We start from the raw sequence: 25,189 nt of genomic DNA, 5'->3' as shown, positions 1-25,189 counted from the left end.
TGCCTGCGGGAATTCCCAGAGCCTCAGCTTTTCTCAGGCCTAGCCTGCCCCTTAGAGCCTGTCCTGGCTTCAGTTTCATCCTAACAATGGTGACTGCAGCCATGAAATTAAAAGACACTTACTCCTTGGAAGAAAAGTTATGACCAACCTAGATAGCATATTCAAAAGCAGACATTACTTTGCCAACGAAGGTCGGTCTAGTTAAGGCTATGGTTTTTCCAGCGGTCATGTATGGATGTGAGAGTTGGATTGTGAAGAAAGCCAAGCACCGAAGAATTGATGCTTTTGAACTGTGGTGTTGGAGAAGACTCTTGAGAGTCCCTTGGGCTGCAAGGAGATCCAACCAGTCCATTCTAAAGGAGATCAGCCCTAGGATTTCTTTGGAAAGAATGATGCTAAAGCTGTACTTTGGCCACCTCATGCAAAGAGTTGACTCATTGGAAAAGACTCTGATGCTGGGAGGGATTGGGGGCAGGAGGAGAAGGGGACGACCGAGGATGAGATGGCTGGATGGCATCACTGACTCGATGGACTTGAGCCTGAGTGAACTCCGGGAGTTGGTGATGGACAGGGGGCCTGGCGTGCTGCGATTCATGGGGTCACAAAGAGTCGGACACGACTGAGAGACTGAACTGAACTGAACTGAACTGAAGATTAAATGAAGGGCTCAAAGTTATTTAGCCAGAAAGATGTGATGTAATGTCTTTATATATACAAAGATTCATTACATAATATAATGACTAGTTATTGTTCATCTCTGCTGAAATCTAAAAGGAAAAATGTTCAAGGGTAGAAATATTCAATGTAAATTTAACCAATGCTTAGAACGATAGCCTGAAGGTTGATGGACAGACATTAGAAGACTTGTGATGGGACAGCTAATACAGCAGCCCTCTCTGTCATGAATGATGCCAAGTCCCGCGTTAAGGCAGAGAGCTGGACTAGTTGGCTTCCAGAGGCCCCCTTCCAAACCTGGAATTCTCTGATCATTTCTGTCGCTAGCCTTCGGAAGCTGGAGTCAGCCAGTCACAGCAGATAGCTGCCCTTTCAGGAGCTCCAGCAGTGCCGAGGAGGCAGCGCAAGGCAGCAGCTGTCCCCGCAGCAACAGCAGCAAGGCGGCAGCTGTCCCCGCCGGAGACTTCGTCCAGAGGGAGTCAGGTCAGCGCGTCCCTTCCTCCGCCTTCCCGGCTCTGTGCGCGGCGGCTCCGCAGGCCCGGCGGCCGTGGGCGGGACACCCCAGCCACCGACACGCCCTCTGACGGGGGCAGGCGGGACGGCTGGTGGGCTGGCGCCGTGCGGGGGGCCTCGCACCGGGCGCGCTCGGGGGGCACCTCCACCGCCGGGTCCCCGTGACGCCGCCGTGCAGGGCGCCCGGCCCAGGTGCCCCCGGGCGCGCCGGGCGCTGCCGGCTCGGAGCGGCTGCCGCGGCTCCCGGCTCCCGCGGGCGGGCGAGGGCGGGGACGCTCCGGCCGCGGGCCTCACCCAGCCTCCCGCATCCGGAGCCGCCCCGCGGGCGCCGCGCGGAGGCGGGACAGAGGGAGGGGTGGGGCGGCGCGGTGCGCGAGGGGGCGCGCGGGGCGGCTCGGCTCCGGCGGGCGGCTCGGCTCCCCTGCACGCTCTCCCGGCCCCTCGCGCCCCCGCACGCGCCCGAGCGCCGAGGGGAGCGCAGCCGCGCGGAGGGGCCGGCGGGGGCGCGCTTGCAGGGCGCAGCTCGCGCCGGCGCTCGCGGGCGGGGACGCGCGGGGGCTCCTCGCTCCGGCAAACGGCGGCGGCGCCAGCGGAGTCCCGCCGCGAAGATGCTCAAAGTCACGACGCCCTCGTGCTCCGCCTCGTCCTGCTCCTCGGTCACCGCCACCGTGGCCCCGGGACCCGGGAGCCTGGTGCCGGATTACTGGGTCGACGGCTCCAACAGGGATGCTCTGGGCGATTTCTTCGAGGTGGAGTCGGAGCTGGGACGGTACGGCGGGGCGGCTCGGGGGCCTGGGGGCGGCGGGCTGGGGCGCTCGGGAGGCGCTCGGACCGGGAGGAGCCGGACATCCTGGGCGCCGGCTGGGGCTTCTGCCCGCGGCGCGCTTCGGGCGCTTGCCATTTGCGGCTCCAGCTCCCCGGAATACCGGGGCTGGCCTCCCGGCCCTTGGGTTCTGCCGGGTCCGGGAGAGAGCCCGGGACCGTTCACGAGCGAGCCGGCGTCCCCGCGCGCGCCCAGGCCGGGGCAGCTGCGGGCGGCAGCCCGGGTCCTCCCCGCCGCCGCCGCCTCGCCGGCTGCCGCCTCCGTGGGTGACAGCTCCACCGCACGTGGGCCCTGCTTGCCCAAGCGGCGTCTCTGATCGCGATTATAGCTTGCCAGAGGGTCCTGTCTGTCTAGTTATTTTTGGGGGATGAGGGGAGGAGGATGCCTCTCCAAATCTTGACAGAAATATTAGATTCGATTCTTCCTCCTTCCCTTCATCAAGCTCTCCAAAGCAAGTGGCACTGGAGATTAAACTTAAACACCAGCTTCCCCGCAGAGTCTGCTCAGGAGTGAAGGGGAATGAATCATTTAAGGGAGTTGAAGGCAGAATAATGAAAGTGTGGCTTTAAAGGAAAGGCAGTGGTAATTAGTGAGAAGACTTCTGCTGCTCTTTGACGTGCTGGAGTGATTTGTTTAATTATGTATGCAGAAAACCATCTCCCTGGGGTTGCAGAAATGTCCCTTATCCCTGCTTTGAAGATCCAAACAGGTAGTGATCTTGCCATGTGCATGATGCCGTGTGTTCCTATATTTTTATCCACTGAAAAATATTTTCCCCTTCCTTTTTCCTCCTTTCTTTCTGCTATTCATAGGTAGGGAGACGTCTTTTCAATATTCATTTTAGAATCAGACCCTTTATTATATGGAATCTAAAGATGTAATTTCAACCGTTAACAAGTTGAAGCTTCTATACTTAATGTTTCTTTGCAGATTTCTTTTTTCTTTCTTTCTTTGTGCTGGAATAGAGTTAGCAGACATTTTCTGTTTCGTGTCACTGGAGACTGCGTTACGGGATTCTGGATGTTGGTCCTTAGTGGGACTGTGTGAGGGCCCCTTCTCCTCTCTGAATTGCCTGTTAATGGCTCACTGAGTACAGAGGTAAAACTTCTGACAGGAATTTAGAAATTGCCGCTCTTTGAAAAGGTTTGCAGAACATTAGAACATTGAATAATATGTAAAATCCTGTTTTGATCAAGGTTTTCAATGTTCATCTAAAGGTGTGCTATTGCATGCATTCCTTAGTAAAGCTGAAAATAAAACATCTCCTTCTGTAAGGTTGGAAGTCTACATAGTTGTATGATGAGCTGCAGTGGAACCCTGTAAACTTCTGATTAAAGTGATAACCTGCTTAAGATTGGTGAGTTTCAGAAACTGCCACCTAGTCGAGGAAGCGCCTGACGGTGTATAGGGACTGTCCCACCACCAAATCTGCCTGTTTTCTGAGTCACATTTACCTTAGACGTCCCTCATTGGCTCTGACTTAACCTCAGCACACATTAGCTGTGTGATTAAGGGTTGCAAGCTTAACTCAGGAAACTTTCTTTCATGTAATGAATGGGAAATTGGGAAAATACCAGTTGCATACATATATGGAATGGTAGACTTCATAGGGAAAACCTAAGGAATTTGGAGTTTGTTCTGCTTTTCAAAACCGTGTTGTATTTTGCAGTAATTTTGGAGCCCGGATATACACCAGTCATATATGCTCAGACTGCCACTCTGCCATCGAGTCATTTGATTGCTGTAAAAGTCGAAGAACCAAAATATTTTGAGAAGAGGTTAAAAATGGCTCTTTCTGTCTTCTTTCTTGGTATTCAAGTACGTTAGGCAAGTTCTCTGTAGATGGCAGTATTGCTGAGGTGCGTACTACTCCATTGGGCTGAGACTTTGAGAAACACCGGCACTTCGTGATCGGAATGCTTTGTTTGTTTCTTTGCCTGCTTGCTTGGCTTTTTGGTGCCGCACGACTGCTTTCAGTTCCCTGAGTGGGGGTTGAACCAGCAGTGGAAGAGCAGAGCCCTAACCACTGGACCACCAGGGAATTCCAAAAACTTACTTTTTTTCAACAAAATGAAAGTAAAACAAAAAAACAGCTATGTTACAAATATAATTGCTAAGAATCTCTAAAGCCAGAGAATTCAACAGAATTATAATTGTAGGTATTGACTGAGTGACCAAAGTGTGCTTCCTCACCCCCCTAGTGATAAAGTTGAGGCTCAGTCAGTTGCTTTCAAGCCTTTCCTCTCTTTCCTCTCGGTCTTGCGCCAAGTCTGCCTGTCAGTGGTGATGCTAAAGCCCAAACATTTAGTTCCTAGTAACACGGTTGTCATTCAGAGTAAGAGAACAGTATCCCTGGTGCTGTGTGGAGCCACTGTGGTTAGTTACGGGGTGTGCACTGTTCCCTGCAGACTAGTGTAGATTAAGTAAGAGAGTAAGCCATTGCAGCTACCTGTTGTAAGCTAGTGACTCCTGATTTCAAGAATATTGGACATATGACCATCAGGACATCATCATACTTTGAGGATGTATTTGGGGATTTCGGGGAACAAAATTCCCGTGGCTGTAACCACCTGGATTCCCCATGTGGTGCTCACGGCACCAACCCACATATAAACAGTCAGACCGGGGAGATGTCATAGCTTGCTTTTTTCAGATTGCGAGTAAGTCAGGAACAGAAAGGTGTTGAAAGGAATTATTTAAGAGTTTCAGGTAAGCTAATTTATTTTTCTAAAAGCCACATTTGAAAACACTGCTGTGTTTATAAAATTTGTTTAAAAGTTCACGAGAACCAAGGTCACAACAAATTCAGTTCTACTTAAAAAGATGAATTGGCCTTGATCCCATTCAGGGCTCCGTATCCTAGAGAGTGGTTGGTCCTTTGCCCAGTGATTTGAGAAACTGGTGTTTTAAAGGTTTTTCCAAGGGAGAAGTGAGCTTCCCTGTGGCCAAGATCCTGCCTGGTGGTTTGGCAAACAGAGAGACAGAATTTGGCCTGGGCTGCTCTGTGGTTCGGGCTTCGGTTCTTTCTCAGCTTCTGTTCCTGTCTTTGGTGTGAGATTGAGAGGGTATTTGTCACAAGATCAGGTGTGTGTCCCCCCACCACCCTGCAGCGCACATACACGAGTTCAGGGAAGCAAATGAAAGATAATTAGGACAAAAGAATAAGAGTGTGAAAATCACAGAATTAAAGTATTTTGGGAAAAGGTTGAAAAATCTACTTCTGTTCTCATTTTGAGTAGAAATTGATTTTTTTGGAATCAAAACTTTAAAAAAATTTTCATGCCACTTCACTATAATTTTTTCAGGCTAATGACTTTCAGTACCTGCTCTATGCCTCCCCTGAGTTGGTTCACAATTTTTAAAAAACTTATATAGCAACCCCATATAACTATAATTATATAGGGTCCCTTGCTATGTGTATCCTTGCTTAGGAATCAAATAGATTTAGATAATGAGTCATATGTGTGTGTAAAATGGGGGGAAGTTTGATAAAATAATGTTTATTCTTATTACCAACAATGTGTTCTGATATTTCCTATTCTATGCTGTTTGATTTTATCCTAGTTTCTTAAAAATATTGACTGAACCCATGTGATTCCACATCCCACCAGTAGGTTGTGATTCAGTTTTAAAAGGACTGTTTTAGGCCTAACTCTGTGTGTGCTAGATTAAAACATAAGGCAGTCCTTTTGAGAGGAACCGTGTAGACAGTTGGTGACACTGAGTCCTGCCTGATGGCCCAGCTCTGAGAAGAAAAACTCCCCTGTCTTTATTTCCAGCATGATTGTGTCTCCCTTTTCAAACACTTTGAAAAACTCTGATGTCTCTATAAGAGAAGACTGGAGTATCTCCTGGACTGACTGAGCGTTTCAGGAGGCTGGCCCAGGAGCATCTTCAACTGTGAAGCAGAGGGATCCAGAGGCCTGAGCAGGGCTGTATTCCCCTCAGTAACACCTAACTTTGTTCCTGGGTGATGGTCAGCAAATGCTTCCTGTAAGGGAACAGCAGAAGGTGCTTCTTCTAAGAGAACGGCTGCAGCCTGCGCTCCTGGCTGAGAAGCACTCAGACCCTCTCTCCCCTGCCCTTCTGTCTGTCTGCTCCCTTCCGCCACTCTCCACCGGTGCTCCAGAGTTCTCCATCTTCTCTGACACTGGTCTGTAGGCCCCACAGCTGCCCGCGGGCCTCCTGCCACACTCGCTGCGCTGGGTTTCTTGAGCTCTCGGGGGATGCTGTGGTTTTTATTTTTTAATCTCACTAAGAATTTAAAGTGTACCTGTTCAGGCCCTCTCTTGTTCTTGGTGCACCTGATTCTTTTCTCAGGCAGTTGACTCCGGAGCGAGGTGGGGTTGCAAGTGGGAGAATAGCAACTGGGGCTGCGCACGCTCTTTGCACCAACACTGAGGGTCTGTAGATCTGGCTGATTCACTGCTGGGTACTCATTGCCTACCTCAGTGCTCAGTACCCGGCAGGTGCTCGATAAACGATTCTGAAGAGAATGGATGAATGGTAACAGTGGGTCCTGCTATGACCGTCTCAGTTCTGGGAACCCTCAGGAAAGGATAATCTGGTGACCTGTTTATCTTCTCCCTAAAACGTATGCAACTGTGATCCTAATCTCACTCAGCATTTGGTTTTCTTTCTTGGTAGTGTGAGTGTTGATAACTGCCACCTCTGTAACTTTTTCCTGTTCAGAACAATGCTGCTTTGCTGTTGGCAGAGTGCTTTCTGGCTCTGAAATGAAAAGGATTCAGTTTCACCTTTACCATCATTTTACCGCAGGCATGTCAGAGTTAAGAGTTAAACCAGCTTGAATTCAAAGGCATGAAATACCTCCAAGGTATGCCAGCTGCTAAAGTTAATAAATAGTAAATGCTAAATTTAGAAATACTGTCATTATAAAGAACCTTTAAGTCAAGTGAAGATAATGATAGCATCATTACTTTAAGAATACAGTATTTTTCCTTGTTTAAATACTGTTGCAAGGGTAAAAATAACTTTAAATTTGGAAAAAAAAAACCCATAAAAAGACCCAGGTGCTGTCTGCTTCTAAGTTGCTCTGGTGAACTCTACTTGGAAAAAAAAAAAGAGAAAGAACAAAAACACTAACCACAAAATAGCTTCAAAGATCTTTCTTGTAAACACCCTCAGACACATCTGTGTGGATTATGTATTTGCAATAATAGTTTTGAGAATAAAGTACTGAGTGGTAGCCAAGTGAACTGTTTCAGCTACTAACAGTTATATTGTTTTATGTTAATGATTTTATTTTTGCTAGATTAAAAAGTAGTTCTCTTTAGACTGCCTTTCAGGAAAGCTAATGTATCTAATAAAAAATATTGAATTAAAAAAATTTCAAGGTCAAGTTTATTCTGCAAAATATAGTATTTGAGTCAATGAAGCATATAATTCAAGTCAAAGAACTTTACATGAAATCAGTAGCAGTTGGAGTCAAGGTTTTACTGAAATTGTACTAATCTTTACCTCAATTATTTAAAAAAATCTATTTGATAATGTAGGATCATCTGAAAATGTCATAACTTCCATGGTTTAATTAGGAAATTTGATCTAAATATTGATGGCATAATATTAGCATATAAAGATCTGCCCCAGTGCAGTCTGTTTTTAAAACCCTAATTGCTGATGGAGGGCAGCAGCTGTGCAGGCAGTGTAACGTAATGAAAGGTTTGGGTGGGAGATTCCTCAGCGGTCTCATCTGTGACAAGGATCGAATAGGGACAGCGTGCTGCACAGAGGGCGGCTCATAACTGTGGGCAGAAGCAGGGCGTGCTCAGCTTGCTCTTTTTCTCCGAGCAGTTTCTCAGCCTTGGCACTGTAGAGGTTTAGGCCAGATGACTCTGTGTTGTAGGGCCGTCCTGTCCCTTGGGGGGTGTTTAGCAGTATCCCTGGCCTTTACCCATTAGCTGCAGGTAGCCCCCCACCCTACTCCGCCAGTTGTGACTACCAAACGTGTCTGTGTGTGTGTTTGTGTGTGTGTATGCTCAGTCGTGTCTGACTCTGTGACTCCGTAGAGCGTAGCCCACCAGACAGGGAAGAATAGTGGAGTGGGTTGCCATTTTCTCCAAAAAATGTCTCTAGACATTATCAAATGTCACCTCCTCTTCTTTTGAGAACCCCTGTCTCAGAAGCCGGAAGCTTGTCTTTAGCGTGATTTTCTTTTAGTGATGTAGATAGTTAACAAGGAGTTTGATGGATTAAAGTCATTTGGCTTTATTGATTACTTGCTACAATCGAATGTTTCTTCCATTTTTATGTAATGCCGTTGATTTCTGTTGTATATGCATAACCGTTGTGCTATAATTTGGTTAATATTTTTGTTTAAATCACCTCATTTTGGTTAACCTAAATTTACTTACTGAGATTACTCATTTTCATTAAATTGAAAACCAGTATTCATGCCATAAATAGAAGCAATAAGAACAAAGCATTTTTACTAAATTGTAGCAGAAATGCTTGCCTCCAGAAGGCTCCAAGCCTAGAATTGTTTTTCTCTTTGTTAAAAAGGGAGATTATCAAAGATTAGAGAGTTTAAACCATAGTAGCACAAGTTGAGGTTTTCTTCTTGATGTTATCAGAAAGATTGAAAATAATTGAAAAGAATGATGTTGTCATCTTTTGATTTATTATTATTGAATTCCATATCTTCGTGCCACTTGAAGTCCTCTCTGTTACAAGTCTGATCTTTTGAATATTATGAACTGGACACTTTATGGTGTGGGGACAGGGTGTGGACAGGGAAGAGGTTAGTATGAATAGTGAAGTGAAGTCATTCAGTCGTGTCCAACTCTTTAAGACCCCATGGACACCAGGCTCCATCCATGGGATTTTCTAGGCAAGAGTACTGGAGTGGGTTGCCATTTCCTTCTCCAGGGAACTTCCCAACCCAGGGATCGAACCCAGGTCTCCCACATTGTAGACAGACACTTTACTGTCTGAGCCACCAGGGAAGTCCAGAGTATAAATGAATGTGATAAATAAAACCCTGCTTGGCATCCACATGCATAGTTTACTGATAAGGCACCAACAGTTAATATGAGATAAACAAATAAGACTACTACCAGACGGAGGGGCTTCCCAGGTGGTGCCAGTGGTAAAGAATCTGTCTGCCAGTGGAGGAGATGGAAGAGTCGTGTGTTCGATCTCTAGGTCAGGAAGATCCCCTGAAGGAGGGCACAGGAACTCACTCCAGTATTCATGCTTGGAGAATCCCATGGACAGAAGAGCCGATGGGCTTAGCATGCGTGCAGGCATGCGTGCACACCAGGTGGAGATAATGAGAGTTACAGCAGGGGAGCAGGGGCTCAGGCTGTAAAGCCTCTGACTACAATGCAGGAGACCTGGGTTGGATCCCTGGGTCGGGAAGATCCTCTGGAGAAGGAAATGGCAACCCACTCCAGTATTCTTGCCTGGAAAATCCCTTGGACTGGTAGGCTACAGTCCATGGAGTCGCAAAGAGTCAGACACGACTGAGCAACTTCACTTACAACGAAGTGATAATTTTGATTGGGAAGATTGAGATGTCTTCTTTGGGAGGGGTGGATCTTGAAATCTGGCAGGATTTTAATGAGGTAGAGCTTTGGTGAAGAGTATCCCAGGTGGAAACTACATTCTAAAAAAAAAGGCAAAACTTGGCAGAAAAAATGTGGAGTATACAATTTATTTTGCAAAATTTATAAAGTATGAATATTGTAATGAGAAATAAGGTTAGAAGAGTAAGTGGATATCAGAACAAAGAAAGCCTGTGAAAAAAATGACTGAGTTTGTATTAGCTGAAAACCAAAATTATACTTAAAACAGAAAGTAACCATTATGAGAGCGAAAGGTGGCTATAGAAGCAGCTGCATCTTAGGGTAAAGATGTGGAACACATTTGCCTCTAACTCTTAATGCAGATAAGTGAGGGGGATGGGTAAGAGAGAATTTACCATGTTGGTTTAAAACAAACAAGCAAACAAACCTTCCTGCACTCAATGGATAGGATAAGAAAGGGAAGGACTGAGGGGATTAAGATCAGTTGCCTGTACTGGGTAAAGAGCCTGGAAAGGGACAGATGGCACTGCTTTAGGTTTTGAGGGTCACAGGTCTCTCTGGCAACTCTCAACCCTGATAATTAACTGCAGTCAGCCACAGACAACACAGAAACCAATGCACATGGCTGTGTTCCAATAAAACTTTATTCAGTTCAGTTCAGTTCAGTCACTCAGTCTTGTCCAACTCTTTGCGACCCCATGAACGGCAGCACACTGGGGCTCCCTGTCCATCACCAACTCCCGGAGTTCGCCCAAAGCCATGTCCATTGAGTCAGTGATGCTATCCAACCAGCTCATCCTCTGTCATCCCCTTCTCCTCCTGCCCTCAATCTTTCCCACCATCAGGGTCTTTTCAAATGAGTCAGCTCTTCACATCAGATGGCCAAAGTATTAGAGTTTCAGCTTCAACATCAGTCCTTCCAATGAACACCCAGGACTGATCTCCTTTAGGATGGACTGGTTGGATCTCCTTGCAGTCCAAGGGACTCTCAAGAGTCTTGTCCAACACCACAGCTCAAAAGCATCAGTTCTTCTGTGCTCAGCTTTCTTTATAGTCCAACTTTCACATCCATACATGACCACTGGAAAACTTTATTAATGACAGTGAAAGTTCAATTTCATATAATTTTCATGTCACTTAATATTATTCTTCTTTTGAGTTTTAAAAACCATTTTAAAATGTAAAAACTATTCTTCAGTTGCAGACTGTTCAAAAATAAGTGGCTGCTATCTTAGGCCCTTAGCCTGTGGTTTGCTGACCCAATACATAGATCAGTCAAGGTAAACTTCTACTCCTCCTCACATACATGAAAATTTCAGATTAAAATGACATCAAAGCTCCATTTATTCAAGCAACCACCTTCAGCCTCCCTTTTACTTGGACAAGTCTACCTGACAGTGTTTTCAGTGGGCTCAGCCTTTAAGTGCACCCTCATACTTTTCCTGTATCTGTTGAAACTAAATCAGTTGCAGTTCTTACATGTATAGTACATTGGTTAGTTTCATTCATCATTTTTGCTTTTGAAAATGAAGTAACTCTACTTGAAAGGTGTACTTTAAGCTAAATTTCCATACCATAAAATTTAAAAAACTTTCCACATCATGATCAGCATTCACATTCAAAGATTATTGGAGTGCATTTATTTTGTGTGTAATAATTAAACCAATTTCAATTAATCATTCTTCTAGTTATTTGAAATTATAGATATTACAAAAGTAATATGCTAAATAATCTATTTGCTTCTAATTAATAAAGTTTAGTTCATTTTTTTATTTACTAATATATTATCTGCATGTTGAATGATCCTTCTATCATGCATATATCACAGGTGGACTAAGGTCCTTTGAGACTGTTTTAAGCATTAAAAATATATATATTTTTCTTTTTCGTTTGATTAGACTTTAGAACTAAAGTAAAGCAGTCCCTCATATCTTAACTAAAGCAGAGTTCTCCAAAGTGGGAGGTTCATATCCAGGGGGTGAATAATATATTGGGATGTTAAAAGAATGTAGAAGAGAATCTATTTTTACTTATTTTTCTAATTTTTGTGTTTTATAAATGTTTTGAAAAGAACATCACATTTTGGTTCAGCAGCATATGTGTTGAATTTATAGGTACATAAGTATACACAATTTGGGAGCATGTGCTCAAAACATTTTGTTTGATGATTACTGGGTCAAAGAATAGTAGTTTTAAGTGGCTATTGAGTAAGTTTTTTACTTAAATACTAACCTTTTACTTTATGAAAATTATTTTAAAGCAAAGATATAGATCAAAATGAAAACAAGAAATAATATTGCAAGGTGTGACTTTGTGCAGAAAAGGGGAAGTGGACTCATATGTGCACTTGTTATGCATTTTAAGACTACCTGATGAAAGGTTTTGATAAGAGCTTAACTGCCATTATAACCAAAAAAAGTCATATAGCAAAATTAAAAAAAAAGAGAGAGAGAGAAAAGGAATACAGTTTGCCCATCAAGCAGAGGGTTAAATGAATTTTGGTTTTGACATTTGTTTTTGTGGGTGCGTGTGTGTGGTTGTTGAACCCAGAATTCATAAGCAAGAATGTCAGTTTCAAAATAGGCAACTTACTTCATGGTAAATTTTGTCAACTACTGGCTTAGGCTATTGACTGCATTTTCCTAAAGTGTTTGATGGTCAGGGCTTGAAGAGGTGTGGGCAGTTCATGCCAGGATGCTGAGTTTAACTTGGTTAACAAATGCATTGTCATCAGTTAATTACTTTTTAAGTCATGCTTCAGGGTGATATAGTTGAAAAATTCACCAGGTGCAAAAAAAAAAATTTTTTTTTAATAGCTAGACTTGAGACAACATTCTGATTACAATGAGTTGCTAAAAAAGCAATGCATATAACGTGTTCTTCACCATTTTCTTTACTAGTTTGTGGTAGCATTTTTTGTTAAAACCATACTTTCTTTGATTTATGTCATGGAGAGTATTTGACTAATATTACAAGCCAGAACAGAGAAGAGTAGGGGGTCGCAAATCTGTTGTTAAGTTCACACATTTGTCGTGACTCTAATGCAGTGTTTGAATGATTTTTTCCCACTTTCAGTCTTCATGGACTGTCTAGTAGGTTCTTTGCTTGCACTTTCCCTTTCATTGTACCAAAGTTTGTCCTTTTAAGCTTGGTCTGCTTTACCTCTTGTACTGTCTTAAAGGGACAGTTAGTTAGTGACTCTAACTTAGTAAATGACAACTTTCCATGTGGGACTTTCACATACAAAGTTGTTCTTTAGTTGTAACAGCTAGTCAGTCCAAGTGTTACCTTTAACAGGATATAAATGCACTGCTACCTCTTCATTCAAGTGAATCTTATTGCTTCAAAGCTCCCTGTTAGGACAGCCAGTGAGAAAATAAGATATGTTATTAAATGTATCCAAATTCAAACTATATAATTCAGTAAGTTAGCCTGGCCTGGAGGGTTCCCTCCTTATAGGCCTCTGAAGTTTTCTTTGTGACTGGAAACATTTTTAGTGGTTCCTATCGGAGAAGGCAATGGCACCCCACTCCAGTTCTCTTGCCTGGAAACTCCCATGGACGGAGGAGCCTGGTGGGCCTGCAGTCCATAGGGTCGCTAAGAATTGGGCATGACTGAGCGACTTCACTTTCACTTTTCCTTTCATGCATTGGAGAAGGCAATGGCAACCCACTCCAGTGTTCTTGCCTGGAGAATCCCAGGGACGGGGGAGCCTGGTAGGCTGCCGTCTATGGGGTCGCACAGAGTCGGACATGACTGAAGCGACGCAGCAGCAGCAGCATAGGGCTGAGTCCTTCCTCTCCCTTTTCCCTCTGTGTGAACACAGAAGCTAATAAATATGTTCAGTGAAGTTAACTTGTGAGTTCTCAGTGTAACCTGTTTCTAGAAGCAGTTGCTGCTGCTGCTAAGTCCCTTCAGTCGTGTCTGACTCTGTGTGACCCATAGACAGCAGCCTACCAGGCTCCTCTGTCTGTGTGATTTTCCAGACAAAGAGTACTGGAGTGGGGTGCCACTGCCTTCTCCGCTAGTTTAGTTCAGTTCAGTTCAGTCGCTCAGTGTGTCTCTTTGCGACCCCATGAACGACAGCACGCCAGGCCTCCCTGTCCATCCCAACTCCCGGAGTCCACCCAAACCATGTCCATTGAATCGGTGATGCCATCCGACCATCTCATACTCTGTTGTCCCCTTCTCTTGTCTTCAATCTTTCCCAGCATCAGGGTCTTTTCAAATGAGTCAGCTCTTCACATCAGGTGGCCAAAGTATTGGAGTTTCAGCTTCAACATCAGTCCTTCCAAAGAATATTCAACTGGTTGGATCTCCTTGCAGTCCAAGGGACTCTCAAGAATCTTCTCCAACCACAGTTCAAAAGCATCAATTTTTTGGCGCTCAGCTTTCTTTATAGTCCAACTTTCACATCCATACACGACCACTGGAAAAACCATAACTTTGACTAGACTGACCTTTGTTGACACAGTAATGTCTCTGGTTTTTAATATGCTGTCTAGGTTGGTCATAGCTTTCCTTCCAAGGAATAAGCGTCTTTAATTTCATGGCTGCAGTCACCATCTGCAGTTTAAACATGTAATAAGAAAGAACCGGTCATGTGTATGGATGCCACGTTAGCAGAGTGGGAATCTGAGCACATCCTCCGGGTAATCCATGGCACGCGGTGCGGTTCTGTCCGGTCTCGAGGTTCTGAGGAGGTGGCGTGTCCAGGCCGAGCGGGGCGCCCAGGGCGGGTGAGGCTTAGGCCCGGGCCGAGGGGCTGCGGGGGTCCAGTGCCCGCTTGCGCCCCGGGGATGGAAGCGAGACCCTCAGGCGGCCTCAGCCAGGGGACAGCAGGGCAGGCAGGCACCCGGGGCCGGCTAAGGCCGGGGCAGCAGGCAGGGCGTCCTGGACAGCAGAGCCCGGCGGGGTGAGGAGGCCGGGAGCCCGGCGGGCGGTGAGGCGGGTGAGGAGGCCGGGAGCCCGGCGGGCGGTGAGGCGGGCGGTAAGGCGGGTGAGGAGGCCGGGAGCCCGGCGGGCGGTGAGCGCGCGGGTGAGGAGGCCGGGAGCCTGAGGCGGGCGGTGAGGCGGGTGAGGAGGCCCGGAGCCCGGCGGGCGGTGAGGCGGGTGAGGAGGCCCGGAGCCCGAGGCGGGCGGTGAGGCGGGTGAGGAGGCCCGGAGCCCGAGGCGGGCGGTGAGGCGGGTGAGGAGGCCGGGAGCCCGAGGCGGGCGGTGAGGCGGGTGAGGAGGCCTGGAGCCCGGCGGGCGGTGAGGCGGGCGGTGAGGCGGGTGAGGAGGCCGGGAGCCCGAGGCGGGCGGTGAGGCGGGTGAGGAGGCCCGGAGCCCGAGGCGGGCGGTGAGGCGGGTGAGGAGGCCGGGAGCCCGAGGCGGGCGGTGAGGCGGGTGAGGAGGCCCGGAGCCTGAGGCGGGCGGTGAGGCGGGTGAGGAGGCCCGGAGCCTGAGGCGGGCGGTGAGGCGGGTGAGGAGGCCCGGAGCCTGAGGCGGGCGGTGAGGCGGGTGAGGAGGCCCGGAGCCTGAGGCGGGCGGTGAGGCGGGTGAGGAGGCCCGGGAGCCCTGAGGCGGGCGGTGAGGCGGGCGGTGAGGCGGGTGAGGAGGCCCGGAGCCCGGCGGGCGGTGAGGCGGGTGAGGAGGCCGGGAGCCCGAGGCGGGCGGTGAGGCGGGTGAGGAGGCCCGGAGCCCGAGGCGGGCGGTGAGGCGGGTGAGGAGGCCGGGAGCCCGAGGCGGGCGGTGAGGCGGGTGAGGAGGCCGGGAGCCCGAGGCGGGCGGTGAGGCGGGTGAGGAGGCCGGGAGCCCGAGGCGGGCGGTGAGGCGGGTGAGGAGGCCCGGAGCCCGGCGGGCGGTGAGGCGGGGGTGAGGGGGGGGAGGCCGGGAGCCCGAGGCGGGCGGTGAGGCGGGTGAGGAGGCCCGGAGCCTGAGGCGGGCGGTGAGGCGGGTGAGGAGGCCGGGAGCCCGGCGGGCGGTGAGGCGGGTGAGGAGGCCGGGAGCCCGAGGCGGGCGGTGAGGCGGGTGAGGAGGCCCGGAGCCCGGCGGCAGGTGAGGCGGGCGCTGAGGGCGGCGGGCGGGCGCGGGCGGGACGCAGTGAGGTGGGCGCTGCGCCGGGCGCGTCTCCCTGGCGTGGGCCTGGCCCTCACTGGGCCTCCGTGTGAAGTGAAGATCGGTGGTGCCTCCATCTCAAGGTTGCCATGAGGATGAAGGGAGGTCACGTGTGTAAAGACACTTAACCGCAGGGTCGGCACTTGAGCTCAGTATCATCCCCAGGTGGAGCAGAAGGTAGGAGGTATTTCCCTACACAGGTCCTTTGCTAAACCAGCACATTGTGAAATTACTGGTTCAGTGTCTTTTCCCCTCTGTTTAGAGTGTGAGCCTCTGTGGGCCAGACCTTGGTCCTGTCTCTTTGTTCACTCCTGTGTCCTCAGACCAATTGCAATGCCTGGTATAGTGAGCACTCATTAAATATTTGTTGAGTGCGTCAGTCATACCAGCAGGGCCTCTGCAATTCAGAGTCCTTCTTAACATTCTGGGCTCCAGTCTTTTATCAGGCTGCTCTGTCTTAAAGGGCCTCATGGTGGCTCAGTGGTAAGTATACTGCTTTGCAGGAGATCTGAGCTTGACTCCTGGGTTGGGAAGATCCCCAAGAGACAGAAATGGCAACCCACTCCAGTACTCTTGCCTGGGAGATTCCATGGGCAGAGGAGCCTGGCAGGCTACAGTCCATGGGGTTGTAAGAGTAGGAAAAGGCTTAGCGACTATACAACCACCACCTCTAAATGACTGGGAATAATGTGACCTTCTGTGATTAGATCATCTACCTCAAAGTTACCTTCTAGCCACAAGCATCTGTGCATCTGTGTTTTCTTCCAGTTGATTATCAATCAATCTCCAGATGATTGCCTTAGTTCTTTACTGTGTGTTCAGGAGACAGAACAGCTTTTGGAGTAAGTAGGGCTCTAAGCTCCAAAGGCTTTATAAATGTGCTAGAAGATCTTGAATAATTTTTTCTTATTTTGTGCTTGTTAAATGCTTCATCTCTTTTTAGAGACATGTACTTATTGTTATTTACTTCTTTTAGTGGAAGTAAAAATGGTGAAAGGGGTTATTTAAAATTATTTGCATTTAAAAGTAATGAAGGAATAGCTACTTTGAAAAGGCTTGACTCATGCCCTGTTTGTGGCTGTGTGAGCAAGTACTGATGTCCTGATGTCCTGTACGCACGTCCTGCCTGCCTGAGGATGGAGGAGTTGAGGAGACAGGCAGGCAGGAGAGCGGGAGTGGCTCGCCATGCGTCGGGCTTTATTTGTGCTTCTTACCTAAAAATCATCTATTGGGATATCTAATTCTTTGTCTACTTCTTTATCAAAAAAGTCACCCTTTGACTTGACTTCTAAGTAGGGTCATTAACTTCACAGTCATGACTTTTATGCTCTGTCAAAAGAAGTATTCTCCAGTGTTTGTTTGTCCTCATCTTGTGTTTGATGGCAGAGAGAGGGGGCGGTATGGTGAAAGAAAGACTCCAGGCGGGGAAGGAAGGAAGGTCACTGCTTGCCGAGGACTGAGCTGGCTGCGCCTCAGCCCACAGGCACCTCCCTATGACTGTTACCTGACTTCTCCTTGTTCCTGTTGTCCCACCAGAGCCCAGGTTCACCTCATTTTCCTTGTATCTTCCTTGTGACGGCCTGATGCTTGTGTCCCCACTATGGATCTCATGCTGAAGTCCTCATCCCCATTGTGATGGTTTTGGTGCAGGGCCCTCGTGATCTATCTGCACTCTCATAAGAAGAGAGGTTGGAAAGCGTGCTCTCGCACTCTGCCACATGAAGACACAACGAGAAGTCAGCTGTCAGCAAGCTAAGGTGCAAACTCTCACCAGAACCCAACTGTGCTGGCCCCTCATCTTAAACTTCCAGCCTTCAGACCCATGAAGAATAACTCTCTGGTTTAAGTCCCCCAGTCTGTTGTGCTGTGGCAGGTAAGGCAGCTGAGCCTGCCAGAATCCCATATGCCCCTTTTCTCCACTTTGACACCCTTCCGACTTCGGTCACAAACCTCAGAATCGGCGTGCTGTGTCTCAGGAGCCAACCTGAGTTAATCTAGGTTAGTGGGGCAAGTGTAGCTGGAGGAGAGTGATGCGCTTTTTCTTTCTCAGATGCCCAGCGTTGTTCCTCTCCCAGCTGTTCGGGGTGGATTTCTGAGGCTGACTTCATGGGAAGGTGATGGTGCTTTGGCTTTATCTAGGAGCTGCCTTGGGCACCACCCCCATGGTATCCACTCTGCATCTGTGTCCAAACCTGTGGGCTTTCCAGGTGCCCACGCCTGCCAGCTCCTGGCTTGTTGTTTCCTCAGCAGCTGGCACAGGGATTTTTGTTGTGAACTAGAGGCTCAGCTATTAAAACATAAAACTTGGCTCATCTTGAATATTGTATGTTTCCATCAGGACTTGGACCTGGGACAGCTCATGTGGTCACTTACACACCTGTCTCAGGACTGAGAACCCACTGTTCCTCTGAGTTCTGTCCTCACTTTGACCTGCTGGTTCCAAGTGCAGTTTCCAGCCTGGAAAACCCTGTTAATGCTTTTGATTTGTTGAGCACCAGTTTATTAACATTTACTTAGTCTTTGTTGATGTTGTTCAGTCACCAGTTCATGTTCAACTCTTCGTGACCCCATGGACTACAGCACACCATGCTTCCCTGTCCCCCACTGTCTCCCGGAGTTTGCCCAAGTTCATGTTCATCAAATTGGTGATGCCATCCAGCCATCTCATCCTCTGTCACCTCCTTCTCCTTCTTCTCCTGCCCTCTATGTTTCCTAGCATCAGGGTCTTTTACAATGAGTTGGCTCTTTGCATCAGGTGGCCAGAGTACTAGAGTTTCAGCTTCAGCATCAGTCCTTCCAGTGAGTATTCAGGGTTGATTTCCTTTAAGATTGACTGGTCTTAACTGAATTTATAAACTTGGTCAGTGTTTCTTCAACACTTGATTCCCTTCTCTGATAGTTGGTGTCAATTTTATATCTTAAACTGTTAATTTTTAAGAATCAAGTTCACATTACTTTGGCTAGTGAGAAGCTTATATACAATGTAGAGTCATGGAGTAGACACTGTGTGACTTTGTATGAGCTTGAGGTGATCCAAGAAGGATCTTAATATTTGTAAATAACTGCTGTCCTTTTGCATTTCACATATTGAAAATAATGTGTGGAATAACCTTAAGGTTTTCAATATCTGTAGAGAAAAAGATGGTTGAGGGAGATAGTTTAAAATAACTGCTATAACTGCTAACTGTCTTTCTGTATAATTTTTAGCTTGCTTTTCTTGTAAGAGGAGCATTAAAATTAGAAAATATTCATCATTTTGTAGCTTTCAGATCTCATTGGCGCTGACTTTACCTTTGTCACATATTCACTCAGTTCAGTTCAGTCGCTCAGGCGTGTCCGACTCTTTGTGACCCCGTGGACTGCAGCACCCCAGGCCTCCCTGTCCATCGCCAGCTCCTGGAGTCCACCCACACCCATGTCCATTGAGTCAGTGATGCCATCCAACCAGCTCATCCTCTGTCATCCCCTTCTCCTCCTGCCCTCAATCTTTCCCAGCATCAGGATCTTTTCAAATGAGTCAACTCTGCATCAGGTGGCCAAAGTATTCAAGTTTCAGCTTCAACATCAGTCCTTCCAATGAACACTCAGGACTGATCTCCTTTAGAATGGACTGGTTGGATCTCCTTGAAGTCCAAGGGACTCTCAAGAGTCTTCTCCAACACCACGGTTCAGAAGCATCAATTCTTCGGCGCTCAGCTTTCTTCACAGTCCAACTCTTAAATCCATACATGACTACTGGAAAAACCATAGCCTTGACTAGACTGACCTTTGTTGACAAAGTAATGTCTCTGCTTTTCAATATGCTATCTAGATTGGTCATAACTTTCCTTCCAAGGAATAAGCATCTTTTAATTTCATAGCTGCAATCACCATCTGCAGTGACTTTGGAGCCCAGAAAAATAAAGTCTGCCACTGTTTCCCCATCTATTTCCCATGAAGTGACGGGACTGGATGCCATGATCTTCGTTTTCGGAATGTTGAGCTTTAAGCCAACTTTTTCACTTTCCTCTTTCACTTTCATCAAGAAAAAAAGCTGGGCAGCACCTTAGAAATTGAGCACAGAAAGGGCACATGTCTCTCCCGGTTCTCCAAAGCTTTGGCAGTAGGAGTGGACTGGAACCTCGGCCTCTGTCCTCTGACTTTGTGACACACTTCCTACCCTAGTGTCAGTGAAGAGTCTAGGGCTTAAATTAAGCCACTCCTCTTTCTTCGTCCAACAGCTTTCCTGAATTATTTCAGAATACAATATTTCTTAATCTCTAAGAAACTGTTAATATTGAGATTTTTAAATTGACACTATTTTCTACTTTATATAGTGCTTTTTTTTTCTTTTTGAGGAAGATATAGTCTTAAAAAGTAAAATGCAGCAAAAACTATTAAACATTGGATAATGTTTTACACTCCATTTCTTTCACATTTTGGACAGTGTTCATTCATGTTGTGAAAAACACTTCTGTCCCTGCAAGTATTGTTATCACATTTAGAAGTCTTAGCATGCATGTTAGAGTGCACTCTGTTCCTTTTGGTCTTTGCGGGGGCTGAGATTCTCATTCTTACACAATTCATTAAGAAACTAGCTGATGTGTGTGTCCCATCCACTTTAAAATGGCTACCTGTGTTAAACTATAGTGTTAGTAAGTAGCTTTATTTGTTCTTTCTGAGTCCAGGAAAGCTGAATGTTTGAGCAGATGAATTGATTAATATATTCAGTTCACTTCAGTTGCTCAGTTGTGTCCAACTCTGTGACCCCATGAACAACAGCACGCCAGGCCTCCCTGTCCATCACCAACTCCCAGAGTTTACTCAAACTCATCTCCATTGATGAGATGGAGATGCCATCATTGATGGTGATGCCATCCAACCAGCTCATCCTCTGTCGTCCCCTTCTCCTTCCACCCTCAATCTTTCCCAGCATCGGGGTCTTTTCAAACGAGTCAGTTCTTTGCATCAGGTGGCCGAAGTATTAGAGTTTCAGCTTGAATTAATATATTAGTGCAGTATTTAACAGTACTTGCACTGGAAAAATTACGTGGAGGTATTCTTATGGTGCCATCAGATGTCATGAGATCAAGGCTATTTTCTTACAGCTGGGGATGCTATTGATTCTAAAAGTTATTTATAAGAGAAACATACTAGATATTTATTCTTAATTTCAGTTAATATTGCCAAGATCTGGTTTTCTTTAAATAAATACTCTTTGTCTTTTTTCCCTAACCCCAGTAGTTTTGCTGACTCTAGTGATAGGTTGTCCAGTTAGGTTTTAATTCCTTTAACTGATAAGAAAAACTGCTTTTATTTATTGACAGATAAATAAAATTTATTTATTTTTATTTTTATTATTTTAATTTATTATTTTATTTTATTTTTATATATTTTTTATTTATTGTTGATAGAAATGGCAGAGATTTTCATTATCTGTAACAGGGAAAATTGGAACAGTGTGTTATTTTTTTGTTCACATGACTATATTTAAGCCTGTGCTGAAGAATGCAACACTAACAATACTTACTGCTGTATCTCATTTTCTTTTCTTAGTCTGCTGTCTCTGACGTGAGTCAGCACAGCCAGTTTTAAATTTCTCTCAAACAACTTCTACTTTGGCCCCTGTAACTCTTTTTTATCTTCGTAATTCCATTAAAAAGTAACAGGTGAGTTCCACTTGACTTCCACCTCCCAAATTGATTCTTTGATATCACTTTCTAAACCTCTTAACCTCCTGTCAATCTGCTGATCAATTTTCCCTTACCTTTTTTAAAGCTGTAACGACTATGCTCTGCGTGCCATGAAATGCTGAGCATTCATAGACAAACTTTACTGATGTAAATAAAACTTAAGATTCTGTTGCTGCGGCTACTGCTACTGCTAAGTCGCTTCAGTCGTGTCCAACTCTGTGCGACCCCAAAGATGGAAGCCCACCAGGCTCCCCCGTCCCTGGGATTCTCCAGGCAAGAACACTGGAGTGGGTTGCCATTTCCTTCTCCAGTGCATGAAAGTGCAAAGTGAAAGTGAAGTCGCTCAGCCATGTCCGACTCTCAGCTGACCCCATAGACTGCAGCCCACCAGGCTCCTCCATCCATGGGATTTTCCAGGAAAGAGTACTGGAGTGGGGTGCCATTGCCTTCTCCAAAGATTCTGTTAGGTGTGTGTATAATGTCATGTGAACAGTGTTATCAGTCCCAGGAGTAAATGGTTCTCACAAATAACTGTAGTTTGTATAAGCTGTGTTCAGCCAAACCACATTTCTAGTTCTATTCCATATCTGCTCGCAAACATGAGTGTTGATGGGTTTTCCTACCCCTGTGTAGATGTGTAGAGTAGTGGTTCCTAACTTTAATCCATAGACCTCCTATGTGGTAGGACAACATGAGACTCATGAAATTAAAACGAAATATTACGTGCAGTCTTTTTTCTGATGGACGTGACCACAGCTTTCATCAGGTTTTCAGATATGTTCAAGGAGCCCTGATGTCTGAGCTTCATTCAGACACGTACATTCTTTATCTGTTCTGGAGAGCTGGGTAGCACGAGGCTTGTGTTGATCTAATCATTTAGGGGATATTGTTTTTCCCATTTCTGCTGCCCTTCCTGGTATATTTATGCTTAAACAGAGCTTTTTATATTTTTACATACTGTTTTTACCTCTTCTGTGTTCCCTTTAATTACTTAGGATACTGTTACGCATGCGTGCTAAGTTGCTTCAGTCGAGTCAGACTCTGTGTGACCCCATGGATTGTAGCCCCCCAGGCTCCTTTTCCATGGGATTCTCCAGGCAAGAACACTGGAGTGGGTTGCCCTGCCCTCCTCCAGGGGATCTTCCAAACCTGGGGATCGAACCCTGCCTCCCTTATGTCCCCTGCAGGCAGGTTCTTCACCACTAGTGCCACCTGGGGTGCCCCAAAGAAAAAGTGAAAAGTCAGAGTCGCTCAGTGGTGTCTGACTTTTTGTGACCCCATGGACTGTATAGTCCATGGAATTCTCCAGGCCAGAATACTGGAGTGGGTAGCCTTGCCCCAAAGGATACTGTTATATGCAGGTGGTTTATATTGAAGTGTCAAAAGAAAGCCAGCTCAGGTTGTCTTTACCAATGGAACGGATTAATTGGCTGAAGTAAAGTAAAGTCCAGAGGCTGTTCAGCTTTTACCTGTGGTTTCACTTGGAACACAGTTGTTTTTCTTCGTTTCTTTCAGTGTTGCCCTCCTAAGTTTGTTGGTCTGTCTCCATGCCAGCATTCCTCATGGTAGCAAAATGTAGCAGTCAGAGTCCTGATGTTGGGAACTGACCGCCGTCATCCAGGGCAGTAGGGATCTTCACTTCCTTCTACCACTTAATATAGCAGAATCAGTGTGGCAAGGTCACCAGTGCATTTATTGTCTTCAGTCTATACTACCAGCTCGCTTGAACATGTCATGGTGACAAAGTGGAAGAGATTACAGTTTTTGACTAGTGCTAATCCAGTATTCTTGCTGGAAAGTCCCATGGACGGAGAGACCTGGAGCACTGCGGTTGATGGGCTCGCAGATTCGGCCGACTGAGTGAGTGAGTGCATACAGTCAGGGTCTGCCTTTAGGATTCTGGTAGTTCCAGCCTGGGTGTGGGTGCTGACAGGACAGAGGCTGAGCGGCAGCTGGCAGTGTTTATTATGTCCCTTAAGTGGGGTTCAGGAATACACTCCTGATGCCTGATTGCAGTCATGCTGTGGAAGGTAGGAGTTTATCTGCTGGGGAAGATGGGACTGTGTTGTAGTCTCTAAAGAAAGTTATGTAAAATGTTAGTTTCTTGAGGTGTTTTATCAATGAGTTCGACCAGAGAAACAGAACCAGTGATTAATACACACACACACAAATGCACGTTTAAGGATTTAAGTTGTAAGTATTACAAAATTTAATGCATATTTAAATATTATTTATTTATTTCGAGGAGTTGCTTATGTGACGTGGAGGCTGTCTAGCCCCAGACTGAAGGGCGGGCAGGAGTAGCTGCTGACTCTGTAGTCTGTTTCAGGGAAACCTCAGTTTTGTTCTTATGAGCTTTCAGCTGGTGTGATGAAGCCCACCCACACTGTTGAGGATAATCTCCTATACTTTAATGTCAACTAATTATAGACATTAATGAGATCTACAAAATGCTTTCACAGAAACATCAAGACTGGTGTGTAATTGAGCAGCAATCTGCTACAGTCTAACACAGTTGATGTATGAAACTGTCATGGGTGTTAATAATTGTAATACCAAAGAAGGGGGTATGTGTCTAAATAAATTTGAGAAATTCTGTATTAAACGTACATTAATGTACGTTATATTGACATATAGGTTATATTTCATTCTTTACTGTGCTCCAGTATACTATGTTTTGAACTGTTTCTCATACTTACTTGATTAGGAATGTTTTTGTCTTCCCCTGAAGACTGTCTCACTGGACTAGTGAATACATTGTGGGAAACACTGGATCAAACTGATCGAGAAAACAGGTTTTACTGTAATTGTGGGCAGTTTCATTTGTCTGTATGTTTCTGCTGTTTGTGTTCTTAAATGTATTAGTGTGGGCTCCTCTTTCTCTGTTAAATTATAAGACTCTTTGGGATCACACTTTGTGTTTTCACCAAGTGGAGATTCAATAATGTTGATGCAGAAATACTTTTAGATAAGTGAATGGTTATTAAGTGTTGAGTTAATGATCTTCATATTTGCTCAGAGCCATCGCTTTCCTTTGGCAGATATTAAATTGTAATAACTTTAAAATGTTTTCTTCCCTTTGGAGATTTTCTCACTGTGGGGAACCATTCACTATGGTAAAGTAGGTTCTTTGTTCGGGACACAATAAGTCTCATTTTATTACTTTTTTAATGTGACAGGTTATATGTTTGTTCCACTTAAGAGATTGTTTAAATCTATAGAAAACAAGTGAAAGAATGGACAGGACTGGTTAGGCCCTGAAAGTGACGCTGATTTGACTTTGTTCCGTCTCACTCCGCTCACCGTGTTCAGCACGCTGCTGTACTCTCAGTGGGCGTGGCGTGTGTTATGCCTGCTTCGTGGAAGAGGAAAATATTCCTTCTTAACTCTGTTTAAATCCGTTCTCACTGTGATGAATTCTTAAATCAGACAGAGCTGAGATTCTCTCTGCTGTACCCCCTCAGGACTGTCACCTGATCTAGAGATGGTTTAAAGTCTAGATGTGGCTTCAGGTCCCGGCGAAAGACTGTGACCTGTGATCAAATCATGTTGTGGGTAGAGCCATTTGTCTGGAGTGCAGTGGAGCGTGAGAGGCAGGTGTGATCGTCAGCTGCGTGTCCCTGTGCGTAAGAGCTGTGTCTTGGATTCCTGCCAAATCCTCTGAGCTGCTTCCTGTATGAGCGCCACCCGAGCTTGTCTGCATGGATGTTGTGAACAAGGAAACATATTTTTGGAAAACAAATCAAAATTTAAAGTCTGATATTATTAGAAAGGTACTAGTTGAATCAAAAGAAACTGTTTTAAAATAGCAAGTGTGATTGGATCCCACCAGAATGCTGGCAAGCAAGCAAGGGAACTGT

The 25,189-nt window shown here is 46.1% G+C and overlaps 1 protein-coding gene across 2 annotated transcripts in view; it reads left to right on the top strand.

Moving 5' to 3' along the window:
* Positions 1,693-25,189, top strand: part of CAMK4 (calcium/calmodulin dependent protein kinase IV) — a 271,534-nt gene continuing 248,037 nt past the window's right edge. Inside the window, exon 1 of one of the 2 annotated variants that reach the window (XM_018049980.1) lies at positions 1,693-1,957. In XM_018049980.1, the coding sequence (XP_017905469.1) occupies positions 1,797-1,957 (161 nt within the window). In that variant the 5' untranslated portion in view covers positions 1,693-1,796. The remainder of the gene's footprint in view (positions 1,958-25,189) is intronic. The other variant, XM_018049981.1, reaches the window with a different exon arrangement.

This window comes from Capra hircus, chromosome 7 (assembly GCF_001704415.2).
Source record: "Capra hircus breed San Clemente chromosome 7, ASM170441v1, whole genome shotgun sequence".
NCBI classification, from domain to species: Eukaryota; Metazoa; Chordata; class Mammalia; order Artiodactyla; family Bovidae; genus Capra; species Capra hircus.
This window is presented reverse-complemented; position numbering and strand designations above follow the sequence as displayed.